This window comes from Chenopodium quinoa, unplaced genomic scaffold, assembly GCF_001683475.1.
Source record: "Chenopodium quinoa cultivar QQ74 unplaced genomic scaffold, ASM168347v1, whole genome shotgun sequence".
Taxonomy (NCBI): domain Eukaryota; kingdom Viridiplantae; phylum Streptophyta; class Magnoliopsida; order Caryophyllales; family Amaranthaceae; genus Chenopodium; species Chenopodium quinoa.
Window position 1 is genome coordinate 3,617,350 of NW_018745324.1, and position 20,923 is coordinate 3,638,272.

At 45.4% G+C, this 20,923-nt stretch overlaps 1 protein-coding gene across 3 annotated transcripts; it reads right to left on the bottom strand.

Moving 5' to 3' along the window:
* Positions 1-658: 658 nt before the first annotated feature.
* On the bottom strand, positions 659-19,408 carry LOC110712662. Of its 3 annotated transcripts, none has more exons than XM_021891133.1 (2): positions 17,533-18,873; positions 659-914 (listed from the first exon to the last, which is right to left on the bottom strand). In XM_021891133.1, the coding sequence occupies exon 1, from the start codon at positions 18,616-18,618 to the stop codon at positions 17,536-17,538; it is 1,083 nt and encodes a 360-aa protein (XP_021746825.1). In that variant the 5' UTR covers positions 18,619-18,873; the 3' UTR covers positions 659-914; positions 17,533-17,535. The 3 variants fall into 3 exon arrangements, with proteins under 3 accessions (XP_021746825.1, XP_021746826.1, XP_021746824.1); XM_021891134.1 differs by lacking the exon at positions 659-914 and adding an exon at positions 17,292-17,311; XM_021891132.1 differs by lacking the exon at positions 659-914 and adding an exon at positions 19,209-19,408 and having other exon boundaries at positions 17,340-18,622.
* Between the last annotated feature and the right edge of the window lie 1,515 nt (positions 19,409-20,923).

The window sequence follows — 20,923 nt, forward strand, 5'->3', positions numbered from 1 at the left end:
TCGGATTCTGTTCAAAACAAAGTCCAAAAGTATCTAATTTAGGAAGGCCAGGTGATTTCGCTTGTATTGCTACTCCTTTCTTCTTTCCTAGAGTCATTCTAGGAAAGTGTCCTTGTTTTCGGAGTATACCATTAACTATCAGATTTGAATGGAGGTCATGGCAAAGAGAGGTCCTTTCATCTTCCTCGATTAAGGAGACCTCTCACTAGTGGAAAAATTGTCATTCGTAACGGGCTATTTGTGACGGGCAAAGCTATGCCCGTTACAATAAACATATTCGTAACGGTCAAAAGAATAATCCGTTACAAATGTATATTATTTGTAAAGGGCACTATATTACCCATTACGGAAACTATGTTATTTGTAACGGGCAACATAGTGCCCATTACAAATTACGAATACTATTTATTTGTAACGCACAAGATAATGCACATTACAAATGTTCAAATTTGGTCTAATTCTGAGAAAAGCCCATTCTTATAATTAGGATTTCATCTCTCCTCTAGTCCTTAGCCGTCCTACCCACCCCTCTTTCCTCTCTCCTCTCTCATTTGACTCAATCTCTCTCTTCTCCGCATTCACTCAATCTCTCTCTTCTAGTAACACCCTCGATTTACTAGCTAATAATAAACAATGAATAAAAGAAAAATAAACAACCTTTGAATAAAATTGCCGAAGCATACCCTTAAATCGGAGGTATCACCGCCACACTTAACAACTTGTCAAGTGCTAAGGCTTACAATATCCTAACAATACAACCAAATAAATCTAGGTGAGCTATTTATACAACTTTACAAACTCGTTATAGCATACTAATCGAAACACTTGAGCTCCTTTAGCTACGATCACTTTATCATCCTACTTAAACAACTTGACTGCTCACCATTAAGGAAAAATTCCATAATAGATCGTCGCTGGGCCACCATAATAAGAAAAAGACATGGCCGCAAACACAAGTAGCAAACACAAACAAACAAACACGTCAGCAAAAAGCTGAGTAATCACCACTTATCATAACGCAAAAAAAAAAACAACAGAATAATTAATATAATTAACTCACTTAAACAATGTAGTTCGAAACTACATTACACATTGTACTCTGGAAATAACCTCAAATATAATAATACGATAATCTGCTCAATTAACTTATCTAACCAATAAGTGTGCCATTCTCTTTGTTCTATACCTAGCCTTGGACATGAGTAATTCGAATAACAAACCAACAAGTATAAAAACTTGAATATTCCCAATAACCAAAAAACACCTTAAACCAAATCACATACGGGTCAATTCCCACTGTAGGGGACCATAGAAAAATAAATAAAGATCGTACCTGTTTGGGGGTAAAAATACCCCCTATTTGTGACCAATGCCACCTCAACACGTGTCCGCAAGCTCAGCGCTCAATGAGCCAATCAGAGCATGACATGTGTCACTCAATGATAGAAGGGTGAAAATGGGCTTTAAGCCCAGAACCCTAGAAACCGTATAACGGTGGGAAGCCAATCTACTTAGGTTAAATAACCTAAGAGGCACATATCCCAATGCTCAATAAATACTGATCATTACATCAGTTTCAGGGGATCCAATTCTCTCTCCAAGGGCAATGCCCTCCAAAATTACTCTCCCTTCTCTCTACTTTCTCTCTTTAAAATACATTATTTCGGTCATTGACTTGATCGTCGGAGGCGGACCTCCGGCCCCCCCGAGGTCCGTTGTTTTGCAGGTGATTGGGTCGTTCGAGTGTTGCATTGCGGATCTGTCTCCCGCGGGACGTACACACCCTCCACTCGGGTGCATACAAAAAACCCCCAAACATTTGGCGCCGTCTGTGGGGAGACACATCTGTAATGGCACAACGGCTGTGGATCATCACCGAATCAAGAGGGGAGCCTCCTTTAGAAGGCATCAGGCGTCATAAGGCCGGATTTCAAGTACAACAGGCGTCATGAGGCTGAATGTCGAGAGTTAGGCGGCAAAAAAGGCCTGTCAGACTAAGTCATGCATTTCTTAAGGTTAAAGGGCAATGCCGTTTAATCTAAGTTTTATTAGGGGAGAGACGACTAAATTGGCCAACTCCACTATTTCAATCTGACTCGTTTAATGAGTCGGCCGCATGCTCAGGTCACCCAGCCGGATCATACCGACATTTATGCTCAGTCAGGTGCCACATGCTATCTTTGATTGATAGTTTGATACTATCAACATCACACAAATTGTATTATTACATACGTAATATTACCCAAGAGTAAACTCTGGTAATTAGTGGATGTACATGCGGCAAGTGACATTCACTTCCATACTTCCAAGTTTTGCCGGCTAGCCTGTTCATTAATTCACTAAAGTTCACTAGCTCATTAACTAGTGGAAGGAGAGATTCCATCATTTTTAATTTTTTTAAATTAAGCGGCTGCCTTGCTTGCATTATGACAGCCAACATTTATCCATTTGAGGGAATTGGTGAGCTCCATGATTAGCAATAACTCAAGCGGCATGACAAATTTTTGGCAAACAAGTCAGCCGTAAGAGCAGCCTGGCTCTTAAATTAAGTCCGGCTGCAATGCTGAAATTTTGATTGTTTGATTAGTCAGACGGCATTTAGGAAGTGGATGCCTGATTGATACAAATTTAAAAAGTGCATGATATTCATGATTGATAGTGATTAGGGGATTTTGCTCCCACCAATCGGAATGCGCCACGTGGGCCAATCAGGTCCTGCCAAGTGTCCCCCAATAGGAACTGTCAGGGCTTGCCACGTGGCCCGCGCTCATTCGTCCACCTTGGACCTATTATGTCATGACACGTGGCATACTCCATGCCTAATGGAGAAACCAGGCCACCCAGGCCCAACTTCCGAGGGAAGCCCAATCAGCCCTAGGTTAACCTAAACCTAGGATTGGCACGTTTCCCAAGGTTATAAATACCTCCCTTAATCCTCATTAAGGGGGAACACACATTAACAACACGTTGATTACACACGAATAACAGGCTGATCACGCTAACAAAGCAGATTACCTACATTAAACACTCTCACCTAGAGAGACCCACTCACTTTAATTTCCGCATTAATTACTCCTTAATCAAGTACTAACTTGACCGTTGGAGGCGGAGCTCCCACCACCAGGAGTCTCCGTTGTTTTGCAGGTACAGGCGTCCGGTTCTAGTCTCGGAATTGTAACTCTCCCGCAGGACATCAGAAAACCCCGAAACATTTGGCGCCGTATGTGGGGAGAGTACTTCTGAGATGGCATCCAAGTCTGTACCGACTCCTGAAGAGAGGCGTCCCCTAGACGATCCTCAAGTTCAGTCGGACCACGATACTGAGAGTGAATTTGAAGTTGAAGCTCACACAGCTTCTGACGGGACCCTAAGGGCCCGACGTACCCGTCATACCGAAAGGAGGGAACGGGAACATCTTCAAACTGGAAGTGAGCCAGCAAGCGCACCGCCTGTTCGGCAGCAGCCGACTGATGGATCTGCTCCCATTACAAGGAACGAACTCATGACCTTCATGAGGGACTTCAAGGGAGAAATTCAAGAGTTGATCAAACAGAAGCCGCCTGCTCTGGACAAGGAGCAGTCGGCTAAGAAACCTTCCACTACACTGAAGAGGAAGCCAGTTCAAGGACGAGAGGCGACTCTTCATCCTAAATCTAGGAAGCGGGAGCCACCTGCCCTTGATTTCACAAAATACCGTTTTCCTACTCCAGGAAATAGGAAACCTGTTCGTCATATTCAGGCGGACGGTTCGAAGAAATCATACACAGACGCTCGGCTACTGCTAGAGCAGAAGAGGAGTGACCGATTGTCAGAGTCGGCCTCTACTTCAAACTTCCAAGACAGTCTGCGAAATACCTCAATGAGGCATACGCAGTCGTATCATGAGAGCCAGTCAGGCGGCACCTCCCGTCAGTCCGGCTTTCATAGCGACCAGGCGGTACCAAACTTACCGTTTGTGCCGCAACAACAATATTTTTTACAACCACCTCCGTTTGGTGGACATGCAGCAAAAAACGTCCAACCTGTGGACTGGCAGCTACGGTTGCTTAGACTTGGTGAACAGCCGTCGGCTTTCTCCAAGGAAATTACTGAAGCCGCTCAGCCGGCCAAAGTGAAAAATGTATTAGTAGGCGCCTATGACGACACTACTAACCCAGAAGACCATCTTATGGCCTTCACCAACCTGATGTACCTTCAAGGGTTGGATGATCCCACTTGGTGCAAGTGTTTCCCAGCGACTCTCAAAGGAATTTCACAACAATGGTTCGACAACCTGCCGACTGGTTGTGTAAATAACTTCAGGACGCTTGCTTACTTATTCACCTCCAACTTCGCCATGAACATCCCTGCGAAGAAGACGACCCTTGATTTAGGAACAATTCAGCAGGGCGAGAAGAAGGGTCTTCGTTCTTACATCAGGCGGTTTAACCTGATGAGAATACAGATTCAAGGGTTACCGGATGAAGTAGCCTATACTGACTTTTTCAGAGGTCTCAAGGACGGGTCGACCTTCAAATTTGATTTGGTCCGAAAGAGGGTGGCGACTCTTCAAGAGGCCTTGATTGAAGCGGAAGCCTATATACAGGCGACTGATCTTTGTACGGTAAAACAGTCGGACGGGAAAAGGTTCGACAAAAGAGAAGGACGACAGAAACAGTCGTCCAACAAAGACGAGAAGAAAAAAGAGGTCTGGGCGGCTGATTCCTCTAAACAGCCGGCCCAGAAAAAGAAAAAAGAATTCAAACCATACTCCCCTAAGTATGCGTTTAACAAGGATAACCAGTTTGTCCTAAAAGAAATCAAGGGACGGATCTCAATTGAGAAGCCGGTCCCCATGAAGGGTTCTGCAAACAACCGGAACCAAGATAAATTCTGTGCTTATCATGAAGATGTTGGTCATCACACCAATGATTGCATCAGTCTCATGCGGTATCTGGACCGCCTGGCTGAGCAAGGTGATCTTGTTATTTATGTCAAGAAATCTACGGGGAACACTTCCTCAAAAAAGCAGTCGGCCAAAAAGAATCAACAGGCCGACAGCTCTGATACAGATGATGCAGTCGTCTACACCATTGCAGGCGGCTTCTCAGGAGGCGGCCCTACTATTAGGGGCAACAAAGCCAATATCAGGCGTTTAGATGTAAATCCCGTTCACGAAGAACGACCCTCCAAATATTCATTTCCTGAGATTGTCATCACTGAAGAAGATCTAGGAGGGGTAAGAGGGCCGCATGACGACCCTATCGTTATTGAATGTAAAGTGGCCAACCAGAGAGTTGGCCGAATCCTCATAGATACCGGAAGCTCCTCAGATCTCATCAGTAGCAAATGTTTGTCGAAACTAAAATATCAGACTGATTGCATACATCCGGCCTCCCATCCTTTAGTAGGGTTTGGAGGAGGAGTCGTCCACCCACTGGGACGAGTGGATTTACCCATCCGCCTGGGCGAAAAAGGGGAAGGACGACACATGGTAGTCCGGTTCCTGGTAGTAGAAGAACTCTCGGCCTACAACATGATTCTGGGACGACCAACCCTGAATAATTCCAAGGCTGTTATAATCCCATCTCTTATGTTGCTCAAGTTTGAGAGGGATAATGGAACAGTCGGCTCCCTAAGGGGAGATCAGAGGATGGCCCGAGAGTGCTATCTCTCGGATGTCAAGCCCACTGTTATGGCCACTAGGTCGACTGGTGGGAAAACAGACCTTGACAAAGTCAAGGAGAGTGCGCCTGTTCAAGAAGCAGGCGGCAAGAAGAGAAAGGCATCCCAGACAGGTGCCGCAAGAAAAGACAAAAAATAGCAATCATTGGCAGAGGAGCGGTCGGATGAATTCCGCCCTCAGCCGGCTGGTGAGCATACGAACTTGATCTTAGACGACTCACGTCCTGAGCGAACAATCAAAGTTGGGACGACTGCTCTGAGAGACCTTGGTGACGACTTTCACAAACTATTGAAAGAATACAAGGACATCTTTGCATTCGAAGTCCATGAAATGCCAGGCATTAGTCCTGATCTGGCGGTACATAAACTTGCCGTGGATCCAAAAAAGAAGCCGGTACGGCAGAAGAAACGGAACCATGGCGAAGAAAGAAGACAGGCGGCAGCCGCGGAAGTTAAAAAACTACTTGATGCAGGGTTCATTCGGCAATGTTACTTCCCAGACTGGGTTGCAAATGTGGTGCTTGTTAAAAAGCCGAATGGCACCTGGCGAATGTGTGTAGACTACACAGACTTAAACAAGGCGTGCCCCAAAGACAGTTACCCTCTGCCTAAAATTGATAACCTTGTCGACTCAACAGCCGGCCATGCTTTGATGAGCTTTATGGACGCCTACTCTGGTTTCCATCAAATTTTTTTATGGAAGAAAGATCAGGAGAAGACGGCCTTCGTCACTGATCAGGGGTTATACTGTTACACGGTCATGCCGTTTGGTCTTAAGAATGCCCCGGCTACATTCCAGCGAATGATAAACACTGTGTTCTTTGATCAGATTGGGAGAAACGTCGAGGCATACATTGATGATATGATTGTCAAGACTAAACATCAGAAAGATCATCTGTCGGACCTCCGAGAAACTTTCGCCACACTCAGGCGGCACCATGTCATGCTCAATCCCAAGAAATGTGTCTTTGGAGTTGAGTCTGGGAAATTTCTCGGATTCCTTATCAATCAGAGAGGAATAGAGGCGAACCCTGAGAAGGTGCAGGCGGTCATTGACATGCAGTCGCCTCGTACCATTCGAGAGGTTCAAAAGTTAACAGGTTGTCTTGCGGCCTTGGGAAGATTTCTAAGCCGATCAGGCGACTAATGCCTATACTTTTTCAGGCAATTAAGAAAAAGGCAAGGTTTGAATGGGGGCCGGATGCTGAGGCGGCCTTCCAGAAATTGAAAGTTCACTTGCATTCCTTGCCGAGGCTGGTCAGCCCTTTGCCCAAAGAAGTACTCTACATGTACCTGGCCGTCTCTGATCATGCGTTAAGCGCTGTTCTCCTTGCTGAAAGAGACGACTGTCAGCTCCCGGTCTACTTTGTCAGTCATGTACTGAAAAATGCCGAGTTGAGTCGTCGTGTATACAGACCAACCTATCAAGCGGCCACTGACCATCATGGAGTCGTCAGGCCGAATGATCAAATGGGCCATAGAAATACAGAGCCTCGAAGTTACTTTCGAGCCTAGAAAAGCAGTGAAGGGGAAAGCCTTTGCTGACTTTATTGTTGAGATGACTCGTCCTCCTGACTCTCAAGTTCCAGACCAAGTCTGGAAGGTATATGTGGACGGAAGCTCTACTTCAAATGGTTGTGGAGCAGGCGTCATATGTCAGTCGCCAGAGGGCGACAGGTACGAGTATGCTTTACGCTTCAGTATTCAGGCCTCAAACAATGAAGCAGAATATGAAGCTTTACTAGCCGGAATCCGCATGTGCAAGGCGGCAGGGGCAAGAAAAATAGACGCCTGTTCCGATTCACAATTGATAGTGAGTCAGTACAATGGCGAATACGAAGCAACCCATCCGGCCATGATCAAGTATTTACAGGCGGTCCGACAAGCAGTCGGCTCCCTTGAGGATTTCCATCTGATCCAAGTGCCGAGATCAGAAAACAACCAGGCGGATGCAATGTCAAAATTAGCATCATCCGCCTCCTCTGATACTCCTCGAACTGTTTTTTGGGAAGTAATGGAGAAGAGAAGCATCGAGGAAGACCCTATTGGAATCCTAGACAGAAGCTCAACCTAGATGGATCCAATCAGGGCATATCTGACAAACGGGACACTGCCGGATGATCATCAACAGGCGGCAGCACTGAAAAAACGAGCCACCAGTTTTGAAATAATAAAGGGAGAACTTCACAAAAGGGGGTACCTTCAACCCTTCTTAAAGTGTGTTACTCTAGAAAAGGGACGAGAGATACTAGATGATCTTCACTCTGGTTACTGTGCTTCCCATATAGGCGGTAGGATGCTTGCTCAACGGGCAAGGCGGCAGGGCTACTTTTGGCCTACTTTAGAAGCAGATGCGATGGTGATGGTGAAAAAATGTGACAAGTGCCAAAGGTTTGGCAAACTAATTCACCGTCCCGCTACTGACCTCACTGCCATTCATAGCCCACTACCGTTTGCTAAGTGGGGCATGGATATTCTGGGTCCATATACGCTTGCTACAGGCGGAAGGAGGTACATACTTGTTGCCGTCGACTACTTCACTAAATGGGTAGAGGCAGAGGCTGTAAAGGGAATCAAGACGAAGGATGTAATTTCATTCATTTGGAAAAATGTCATCATTCGGTTCGGGGTTCCTATGTCTATGGTTTTTGATAATGGTCCCCAATTTGAGACGCCTGTTCTCAAAACTTGGTTGGGTGACCAAGGAATTGCACACTACTTTGCATCTGTCGGCCGTCCACAAGCAAACGACCAGGTAGAAGCCTTTAATAAAATCATCTCAGACGGTCTCAAGAAAAAGATTGAACGAGCAGGCGGCCTATGGGCGGATGAATTACCACATGTTCTCTGGGCCATTAGGACGACTGAAAAAGGGGCGACTGGAGAAACTCCATTCCTCCTAACTTATGGTGCGGAAGCTGTTCTTCCAATAGAACACTACGAGCCGACTCTTCGAGTAATGCTATATGACGAAGAGGCAAACTGGGAAGCCATGCGCCTGGCATTAGACTCACTTCCTGAAAGGAGAGGTAATGCTGTCTTGCGCCATGAAATTTACCGCCTGAGAATGACTAGATCATACAACAAAAAAGTACACAGGCGTCCACTCAAGGTGGGGGACTTTGTACTTAGAAAAATGGAAGCAGTTGGTAGGGCTAATGAGTCTGGCAAACTAACTCCCAACTGGGAAGGACCCTACCGAATCTGCGAAGAGGTCAGGGACGGTACCTACCGGCTGGAAACACCAGACGGACAACCGTTGCCTCGAACTTGGAATGTAGATAATCTTAAGAAATATTTCTTTTGAATGATGTAAATAATCAAGGGCTACTTAATAAAAGAGTGCACTTAATATTCAATTTTGTACTAAGAGGGGCATGCCGTCTGTACCTTTACAGTCGGCTACTCTCCATTGAGAATTTCACTCTATCTTCAGAGGGGCATGCCGTCTGTACCTTTACAGTCGGCTACTCTCCATTGAGTATTTTACTCTATCTTCAGAGGGGCATGCCGTCTGTACCTTTACAGTCGGCTACTCTCCATTGAGTATTTTACTCTATCTTCAGAGGGGCATGCCGTCTGTACCTTTACAGTCGGCTACTCTCCATTGAGTATTTTACTCTTATCACCATAGGGGCATGCCGTCTGGACATATAGTCGGCTACTCTCCATAGAAGAGGGCCGACTGGTTCCAAACACACAGCCACCCCCCTTATACTTAGCTAAAAAGATTAGGGCCTGGCCGACCCTGTGCCTAATAGGCGTCTACCCTCCTTTTACTTAGCACCTACGTTCACCAAGAACTAACCAAGGCCACATGCCGAATGATCAGACCAGGCACCGAGCCAACTGATCCAATCTTTAAACTAATACGACCTGTCCCAACATCATAGCTGGCGTCCGGCGGCATCCTTCCGGATGAAATTCGTCGCAGAAAGTAGCTCCCTTTTGGGTGGAACATTGCTCTATAAACTAATTACACGACACCTATACGACTGTCCCCAAGGGCAACCACGTAGCCGTTTTTGAGACAAGGATAACTCTATCACTAACCAAACCAGTGGTAGCAGTTGACATCTGAGTCAGATGACCGCCTGTATTACTTGGGATAAATGCAGGGGGTACCTCTTGAGTTAATAGCCAACAAACATTGGCGAATCAAGGGGTCTAGCCGGCCTCCGCCGCCTGGTACCTCTACTTCTCAAGCAAGAGTGACGGCGACTGAGTAACACCAACGTTAACTCATAGTCACTCCCTCAAACTTGGTATGGAACCTAAAAGGTTTGAGTAGATCGCCTGTTTTTTGGCAAACAGGGGCACTCAGACCCCTATTCCTACTAAGTAACCTCTTGAGTTAATAGCCAACAAACATTGGCGAATCAAAAGGATCAGCCGACCTCCGCCGCCTAGTACCTTTACTACTCAAGCAAGAGTGACGGCGACTGAGTAACACCAACGTTAACTCATAGTCACTCCCTCAAACTTGGTATGGAACCTAAAAGGTTTGAGTAGATCGCCTGTTTTTTGGCAAACAGGGGCACTCAAACCCCTATTCCTACTAGGTAACCTCTTGAGTTAATAGCCAACAAACATTGGCGAATCAAAAGGATCAGCCGGCCTCCGCCGCCTGGTACCTTTATTACTCAAGCAAGATTGACGGCGACTGAGTAACACCAACGTTAACTCATAGTCACTCCCTCAAACTTGGTATGGAACCTAAAAGGTTTGAGTAGATCGCCTGTTTTTTGGCAAACATGGGCACTCAAACCCCTATTCCTACTAGGTAACCTCTTGAGTTAATAGCCAACAAACATTGGCGAATCAAAAGGATCAGCCGGCCTCCGCCGCCTGGTACCTTTACTACTCAAGCAGGAGTGACGGCGACTGAGTAACTCCAAAGTTAACTCATAGTCACTCTCTCAAACTTAATATGGAGCCTAAAAGGTATGAGTCGTCCGCCTGTTTTTAGCAAACAGGGGCTCTCAACCACTACTTCTGCTAGGTTAACAACTTATAGTTAAAAGCCAACAAACATTGGCGAATAAAGGGGAACAACCGGTACCCATCGCTTGATACCTCTACTACTCAGTTACTTGGCAACTAGGTAACAATCATGTTTACTTGGTCAGACCACTTTCCTACTTGGTTAATTTTACAAATGACAGGACCGCCTGCCTAAAGGGGATCCAGTCTTTAAAATGGTTCGAATACCGATTGGATAAATGGCCGACTGATCGTCTAGCCTGGAAACAGACAACCAATCGTCCAGGGGCATAGGTGGCGTGACTAACTATCCGTACCTGTCTGCAACTATCGGCCATACAAAACAGTCGGTATAGTGAACAATTGGATATCAGAATATTCAATACTTAGACAAATTTGAAGCAAAACAAAAAATTCATTAAAAAGAAGCCGGTCATTAAAGACCGGCAAAGTATTCAGAGCCCCGGCCCCCTGGTCGGGTAAATACAAAACAAACGGCACGCAGGCCGTGGAAAGAATACATAAAGCTTAAGAAGGGGGCAGATCTTCAATATTAGCAGCTGCCGCCTGGTCAGCACTCTTCTTGCTGGACTCGGCTTCAGCTGCATTCTTCTTTGATGCATTACCCCCAAGCGGCACAAGCGCCACTACCGGCTCCTCCTCCTCCAACGCTTCCTCCAACGCCTCTTCCTCTGCAGCCGCCAGGATCTCTTGATTATATGTATCAGAACACTGGCGGTACGTTTTTTCCCATGAGGCAAAGTCGGCATTGGGGAAGAGGCGGCCCCAAGTCATGCGCTGGATTTGAGCAGAGTCTTCCATCATCTCCCGGACCAGCTCTTTCTTTTCTTGCTCGGCCTTTTCCGAGAGCTCCTGAGTAAGACTCTTCTCCTGGGTCGCCAGGCGTTCCTTTACGTTGGCCAAGGATTTCTCCAAGGCTTCGTATGAGTACATCTTTAGGCGAAGAGGTTTCAGCTCGGCCTTGAGATTGGTGATGGTCGCCTCCAGCTCGCCATTCCTCTTCTGGGCCGCCTCTAACTGAGCCCGAATAGCGGCGGTAGCCTGCGCCTGATAATAAATAATATCAATGGTCAGAACTTCATTTTGGGCAATTTGAAACATTGCCTTATCACAGTCAGAGGCGGCCATAGCTTTCGCAGCCTTTACCTCTTTGTTCTTCCGGTTAAGCGGCTTGCGAAGGCCTTTCACTCGGAGCAGGGCCTAAGTAAAAAGGAACAGGCGTCAGTTTCCAAACAAAAAGAAAACAGGCGACCTGGAATTCAAATACTCAAAAATATGCTAAGTATACCTCAGCAAGGACCCCTGCAATCCCGTCTAGGTCAAGGGTGCTGACACCCCCGACCGCCTCCCTTTCAGCTGGAGGAACGACCCTGATCATAGACTTGGCCACCTCTACCAAGTCAGGCTCCTGAGGGCCGGCTGCATCAAGCATAAACAAACGGATTAGACCTAGTAAAAAGGGAGCAAGTCTAAAATTTACGAGGACAACTTCATACTTCTAGGCGGCCCAGCTGGAGTTTTAGAAGAAGTGGCCGGCTGTTTCTCAGCCTCCACATGTTTCCTGGCAGAACCAGGAGAGCTCGCAACAGTCGTCCTCCGGGCCTTGGGGTCCGGCTGTTGGGAAGAAGAAGCTCTTGGAGCACCCGTCTAAAACAGAAGAAAAAAGTCAGTATATGCATAAACACAACTCCAAAAAGAGGGTGAGAGGTTCGGAGCTCACCAAGGGTGCCCCCTTCTTGGGGGAGTCGGTTGAAGCTTGTTGCATGATGGAGGCCCGCAACATGGCCGCCGCAGTCTTGGAGGCGGTAATTTTGCTCATAGCGTCCGCTGCAAAAGCAAACAGCAAAGTTAATAGAAGTTATAACAAAAATGCACGGAACAGCAGAGTATTCGACAGGCCGACTACCTCTTGAGCACCGACTGCTGAGGCCACAGGCGGCCAAAAAGTACTCGTCGTAGAGCCATTTGAAGCTCGGGACGCAGTGCAGGGGTACTTTCTCTCGTACCCCTGAAGTAGAGTCGACCCTCGACTCTACTTTAAAGAGTCCTTTATCTAGGATCTCTTTCTTAGCCTTGGGGGGAACAGGCGGCATGCTGCGGCCACCTGCAAGAAGGGGCGGATTCCTGTTCCACCTATTGAAGCGCTTGTTCAGCTCTGTGTCTGAACTCTCAATGATGAGGAAGGTGCTCCGCCAGTCCTTCCATTTGTTTGCTTTACCTCTCGTCATGAGGTAGCCCCTGTAGCTCGTCAATTGATACCAGCCGGTACCGCCTGCCTTAGGGGTACGGCTGAGGTAGTTCATGTGGGCGAAAGCCTCGAAGTTCGGCTCCACCCCGTGCAGTTCGCACCCGGCCACATAGCCGAGTACATTGACCCAGGAGTTCGGGGCTAACTGCCATAACCCCAACTCATACCCATCCAAGATCCGCTGAACAGCCGGATGTAATGGGAAGCGCAGCCCAGCCTTGATGGCCGCCTCGTAGCAGCCAAAGCAGGCGCTATCATAACTGGTACCAGCCGGCCAGACGATTGTGTCTTCTGGATCCGGCACAAACACTAAAAAGTCGGGGCCCATTGTGTGGTTTGCGATAAAGCTCTCCACTTTCTCTTGCATGGCTGTGATCCGGCCCCGAGGTACCGTGCAGTAGTAGGGGGTATTTTGCTCTCGGTAAGAGGCGGATGGCTCCGCCCAATTGCCCCCCTTCTCAACTGCGTGAGAAAGCCTCGCCTCTTGCAGGCGACTGTTTTTCTCTTCTGTGTCCAGAGAAGCACGGCCAGAAGAGCTAGACTCAGAATCGTCCTCTGACGAGTCCGTAGAGGACGACTCCTCCCCTCTCCCGGAGGGGCCCTCCTCCTCTCCTTGAAAAGGAGCAGAATTGTTAACTGTAAAATGGGAAGGGGTCACTATGAATCCTCCCTCAGAATTGCCGGCTTTCAAGCCGCCTTGTTTAACTTCCACATCTGGCGCCTGGTCAGATGTTTCACTAATCGGCACCCTGTGGGAGGAGCCGTCTGAATTTGAGATCCTAGCAGTCTTTTTTGTTCTGGCCATCCTGCTCTGCATAGACACAGATACAGTCGGACTTTTTATAAAGGGCAAAGATGGGTCCGGAAAAGGGCAGGCGGCACTCCTAGTCCTAGATTCAGCCGTCCCCGGTGACCGGCTGATCACTAACCTAGGTCGTGTCGTGTGCTTCCGTGGTGCCATTTCAAAAAAGAATAAAAAGAAAATTAAGAGTAAGAGAACCGACAGTTACCTGAACGAGTGACGGTTGAGGAAGTTCTGAAAATCCTTTGCAGTCGGCTTGTCAGAACAGGCGGTAGGCAGAAAGGGTCCAAAATGTCAGAGCAAGTTCAGGGGTCCGAATGTTCTCAAAAAGTTCTCAAGTGTGAAAATGACCGAATTCAACACTCCCTTATATAGGCGAAGTGAGAAGGCAAAGGGTCACTTTCAGAATTCAAAATTTGGGCGGGAAAATCTCTCGGCCTTTCGCCGACTTACACCTGTAGCAGGCCGTCGCCTGTTACAGTGCGACACCTGTCACAGGTAACACGTGACCGGTCACGTGCCACCTGTGAGGGGCAAATGATTAGGGGATTTTGCTCCCACCAATCGGAATGCGCCACGTGGGCCAATCAGGTCCTGCCAAGTGTCCCCCAGTTGGAACTGTCAGGGCTTGCCACGTGGCCCGCGCTCATTCGTCCACCTTGGACCTATTATGTCATGACACGTGGCATACTCCATGCCTAATGGAGAAACCAGGCCACCCAGGCCCAACTTCCGAGGGAAGCCCAATCAGCCCTAGGTTAACCTAAACCTAGGATTGGCACGTTTCCCAAGGTTATAAATACCTCCCTTAATCCTCATTAAGGGGGAACACACATTAACAACACGTTGATTACACACGAATAACAGGCTGATCACGCTAACAAAGCAGATTACCTACATTAAACACTCTCACCTAGAGAGACCCACTCACTTTAATTTCCGCATTAATTACTCCTTAATCAAGTACTAACTTGACCGTTGGAGGCGGAGCTCCCACCACCAGGAGTCTCCGTTGTTTTGCAGGTACAGGCGTCCGGTTCCAGTCTCGGAATTGTAACTCTCCCGCAGGACATAAGAAAACCCCGAAACAGATAGTTTGATACTATCAACATCATATATATTAACAAATATATATATGTACATGAATATTAACAATTGTTTTATTATATACATAATATTTTACAATTGATTTCAATAGTAAACTATTGTAATTAGTGGGATACATGCATGCGGCAAGTATATTCATACATTTCCACACTCCCAAGTTTTTGACAACTAGCAAGTTTGATTTATTAGATTTCATAAGCTACACTTGAGTCGTTATGCATTAAAATAGCATAGGCGGCAACGTTCTATTATACACTTTCATGAGCAGCTTGTATATTCATCACGTTAAAAGTAAGCTCCATGGTCATACATCATTTAAATTCGCCTATGAGTGTCATGCGGCACATTCATTCAACATTGCTCAATACACCCAGTGCTACATGCTATTAATGCATACGACAAGTCGGCAACTAGGAGACAAATGGCCTCTAGGACCAGCTGTTGAGCTACCTAGACGGCCTAGCTTATTTCTTGTGTTAGCATACACAAGCGGTTCTATAGTCGACTCAGACGGTATTTAATACTATATTACATTGAAGCTCACATGGAAATACTCATATATATAGATATATGAAAAGCCGTATGTAGTATATGAGCATTTATGTGAGATCAAAAGCCAGTCTTTCATCAAAGTGGAGCATCACTATCCCAACCGGCAATAATTCAAGAGAATTCTTGGGGGTACAATCGTACAATGATCAGACGGTATCCATGCCCAGCAGTACACAAGCGGCTCTAATGCCGAGCCGAATGGGTTCATGTGTGGAAGCTGCTATGTGTGTTATTGTTACCAATAGGGTCAGACGGCACTTGATGGCCGGATGATCATGAAGTTGGCGAGTGTCGCATGTGTGGGTAAGTGCAAAAAATGCAAGCGACTCTATAGCCGACTCAAACGGTATTAACTACCGGCACCTAGACCGATCGATCAAGCGACACCATTGAGCTACTCCGCTGTTATTATAATGAGGTTGTCTTTAGTTATTCTTATGAGTAACAATAATATACATACGGGTGGTGTTTTACACAAGTACTACAACCGGCCTGGCAGCCTATGTAATCAACAAGCTGGCATTGAGCTACAAGTGCGTACAGCCGGTCATGCAAGCTTGCAACCCCGCATCTACAAGCGGCCGAGCTATTTTCTTGTGTTAACATACACAAGCGGCCGAATTATTTTCATGTGTTAACATACACAAGCAGCCAAGCCTTTTTCTTGTGTTAGCATACACAAGCGGCACGCACCCGTAGTCAGTCCAACTCAACTGTTATGCAGGCGGCATGGGGCAGCTTTGCCCCAATGTTGTCAGCAGGTGATCACTATCCATGGTGGCAGTAGGGGCATCTCTGCTCACCAATTATTTAGGCAGCTTTGCTCGTCAAATAAGCCGGCTGTAGGGCCAGCTTTGCTCGACAATTAATCCCGGCTGTAGGGGCATCCTTGCTCATCAATTAAGTCCGGCTGCAATGCTACTATATTCATCATTATTATGATATAAAAAAAAGAAATTTTGATCGTTTGATTAGTAAGGCGGGCCATATGATTAAGCTTGATTGTTATACCCAAACGACATAAAGGCAAAGTATTAGCCAGCCGACCTTATCACCGTCTGACATTAAAGCAAAAGGCTTGTCATAAGACAAAGCTCCTTTTGAGAGCATTAGGTGGCAATCTTCTATTATAACAAGCTTTACATATTCATGCATGAGAATAATACCACATGCATTTTGGAAGCTTGCTTGAGCTTTCATGAGACAATTCTACCAGTTTGTATGTTTATATAACTTCGGTGGAAAAAAGGAAGAGCTACTCCGTTATTACCATCATCAAATGTATCAGCCGGGCAGCCGGTCAGCATTATCAATATTGTTAGCCCGCCTGCATTCGATTTTAGGTGGGTAAACGACAAATGGCTGTGAGTATCAATAGGGTCAAGCGAGTAAAATCATCAATGTTGTTAACCCGGCCGCGGCATTGGCTCATTGAGGATGAGCTGACTCCAAACCGGCTGCCACGGATACTTTGTTCATTAATCAAAGCCGGCTCTAGGGGCTGCTGCATTCAGCCTCGAGAACGGCTGCAATGGCCGCTTGGTTCATTCTCGAAGTTGGCCATAAGTGGCTGCAATATTCATCAATTATTCACCAATTAAACTGGCTGCCATGGATGTCTTGTTTGACCTCAAAGCCGGCTTGCTTGATTGTTTTATTAACATAAGCGGCAGCCGTCACCTGATCATGATGGCTCATCATTTGAGAATGAGCACAAGCGGCATAAAAATTATTAGTTGTTGATGTCAGCCGGAACTTGATGATTGTTGTAACATGATGATTATATCATAACATGGTGATTATCAAGGGGCAACCGGTATTTGGTGCCCGGATGACCATGTGATGAAGAATTAACGGGTGTATCACCCCTTAAGCAGCTTTTGTGCGTGAAGCTATTTGGGCTACCATGCAGTGGCGGACCCAGGAATTTCCGACTGGTGAGTCACAATCGATAACCAAATATGTAAAAAAAATTTTTACCAAACAACCAAATTTTTGGGAATGAAAATTTATCCAACAATGCCTCTTACAACTAAGTTGATGAACAAATTTAGCATTATAAATCGAATCCACATTAAAAGAGGCAGTAAAATACCTTGATAGTAAGTAACAGAATAATAGCAAGAATAAGAGATGGTTAGATGGAGAAGAGTACCTGCTAAATGGGGAGGAAATGAAACACATTGGTACTTCCCGGAAGTTCATATGAGTAGGAGTCACAGACCTTGACGGTTACAGTTTCACCGGTGACCAACACTTGGAACTTGTAAAATATGACTTCGATGGTAAAAACAGCAGTCCGGGAATATATTGGTGTCCAACCAGCAAAGCACAAAATATTGTGGCCCAAATGAAGCATTGCATCGAAATTAAAAGTTTCGGCATTCATATTAACATTGTCCTTAAAGCACGAATCCCACCAGACTTTCAACCATATTTTCTTGGTTATATGAAAAGCACAAAGAAGAGATGGAACTTTATGGCAGTGAAAATATATGACCCCATTAACAACAGCAGCAGCATGAGCCCAAAGATGGAAATCAGAGGTGAGACATTCCCATGTCCCAATAGCATCAGCACAAGGATCGGGAGTGAAAGCATAGAGGGAAGGCGACGAAAGGGGACCACCATAGAGGCGCATAAGAATGCGTTTGTTGGAAGGGTCGGGAAGTACAGGAACAGACACACTACAACCAGCAAGGCTTTGAGGGATAGGGAGAGAGCGAATTGACTTACAGTGGCCAAGGGCACCACATTCAAGAACCTGGGGCGCAAGGCAAACAGATCCAAAGTTGTAAATATTGCCAAGAAAGCTAACATAGTTGGGAGAAGTGTTATCCTCAAAGAAGACAGGAGCTGGACACCACACTGGAGCCTCATCAGACATGTCAAGACATGAACCGCCGGAGTAGAATGTGTGGTTGGAAGAGGAAGACTCATTAGATGATTGGACGACAGATAATCGCGCTCCTCCCACTCCCACTAAGTAGATAAATTTATTCAAAGATGACACCATGGCAGATGAAAAGAACTTAGCCATGATAATTGAAGGAAAGCAAGAACGAGTTAATATATTGTGCTTCAGATCCACCGAGTGAAATTCTGCACGAGTGTGATATAATTGAGTACCACCTTGTAGTCTTTCCGAAGGCAAGCGTTCATCGCTCCATGCCAGCATCACAATTCTTTTTTCCTCTCTTTCGGCTTCGGATGTGCTACTCTGCTCTCTCTCTATCCCCATATCCCTACACACAAAAGCGGCTAATCAAACAAACTAGGAACTTCTAATACCATGGATAGAGATTGTTTTCCTCCAATAAATAACTAGGATTTACCCGTAGAAAATCCGATTAAACACCCGGGTGTATATCTCAAGATATAGTAATGTAAAAATAACAAACATGAATGGAATTTGTGTTTATCAGTTGTCTACATTAGCAAAAGTAATTCCAGCGACATGATAATGGTCAGAGCCTAGAATGTTGAAAAAAAAAAGTATAGATTTTCTTATAAACCGCAATAAACTAGAATAAGATTAACATTATAAAAAGCCATTATACCAATCATCATCAACTATTAGACTGCAAAGATAAGATTAAGAATCTGCCATATGTCAAATTAGATCCGTGTGATCATTAATTAGAAAAACAAATGTTAAAGCTTGGAAAATAATTACATCATAAAAGATAGTGTTCGACTACCCCTCAATTTCCCCCATTAAGAAAATTGAGAACCAATTAGCCCAAAGAATAGCTGAATAGATAAATCTATAATTACTCACCCAATCATATATACACAAGGAGAAAATTAAATAAAAACCTAGAAACTTACAAAAGAATCACAGCAAGTGCTATTCAGCAACCCAGCGAAGAGGAAGATGAAGCGAAGAGGAACTGAGGAAGATGCGATTATGCGAAGAGGAAGATGAAGCGAAGAGGAACTGAGGAAGAGGCGAACTGGCGAAGTGGGCTAGGGCTAACTCAGAAGTTAGAAATTTTATTTTTATTTTTTTTTTAAAAAAAAAAACTTAAAATTTTTTTTGGGCCCTGGTGAGTCATTTGACCCACCAGGCACAAGGCCCAGTCCGCCACTGCTACCATGCAAAATTGCAGATCATTATTATGATTTAAAAAAAAAAAACCTGATCATTTAGGTGGAAAAGGCCGCCTAACTACATGATCATTTTGGAGGAAGAAAAAAAAAGAATGCAGCACTTAGTATATAATATACATGTGTATCATATTTAAAGATTACAAGCCACATACGGCACTTTGACAACAATCTGCTGTCATGTGTAGCACTTGTTGTTATATGATGAGAATAAATACAGCTCACTCAATAGATTGCTTGGAGTTTTCTTGAAGCGGACAAACGACATTGAAGCCGGCTGTGCCTAAACGGCTGTGGGGCTGCATTATGCCTCAAAAAGGACCAGCTGCAGTGATTGCTTTGTTCATCAATTAATTCCGGTTGAATAATGGAGGTAACAATATGATTTGATTTGATTCCCTCCAATGATATTAATGCATTAAGATAGTAATAATAGTCTTCATTATTATTGTTATTATTGATTCATTATTTGAATTTCAATATAATCTGACGGACCGTCCAAACTCCAATATTAAACTAAGTTTGAAACTTAGTAGATAAACTAACGTCCAAGTGGCGTGAGGCCAATGGCCAGATAATAAACTAAGTTTGAAACTTAGTAGCTAAACTAACGTCCAAGTGACGTGAGGCCAATGGCCGGATAATAAACTAAGTTTGAAACTTAGTAGCAAATTCAACGTCTAAGTAACATGCGGCCAATGGCCAGATAACTAAACTAGGCACAAAACCGCTTAGTGGCTATACAGCCGGTCTCAACCTAGACCAGAGGCCAATGGACGGATGGTTGCTTTTTTCATAAAATCGCCTGTCCCAACATGGACAATGGCGTCCGGCAACGCTCCTCCGGGTGCGATCGACGCAGAGAGCAGCCTACCTGCTTGCTCTACGTACCTATGCAAACGACAAAGATTGAACGACCAAATTGGTCAACTCATAACCGTCTGACCAGAACAGTCTAAAGAACGACTAAGTTTTTGGAACACCGGATGTCCTAAGACATCAGTCAGTGACCTACCGAAGTACTTACTTAGGCTTTTCATTCCAAAATTGCACAGACTCTCCCATTGGAGAAAAAAGAGTTGTGCAATGGCTATAAAACCGTCTTGAAAAAAACATGAGGCTAATGGCCGGATGGTTATACATTTTTGTAAATTCGTCTGCTCCAATGTGAAATATGGCGTATGGAGACACCCCTCTGGCTGCAATCATCGCAGAAAGCACTCTATCGTTTGCTTTACGTACGCATGTAGGCAGCAAAAATTGAACGACCTCATTGGTCAACTCATAGCCGCCTGACCTGGGTAATCTAAAGAATGACCAAGTCTTCGGGAATCGGATGTCCAAAAGACATCAGCCGGTGACCGACTGAAGTTCTAACCTAGATTACCTTCCGAAACTATACAAGTCCTCCCAATGGGGTAGAAGGACATTGAAAG

Bases quoted from the DNA above. Each gene is read 5' to 3' on its own strand.
- LOC110712662 (XM_021891133.1), bottom strand. From the start codon at position 18,618: ATGGGGATAGAGAGAGAGCAGAGTAGCACATCCGAAGCCGAAAGAGAG.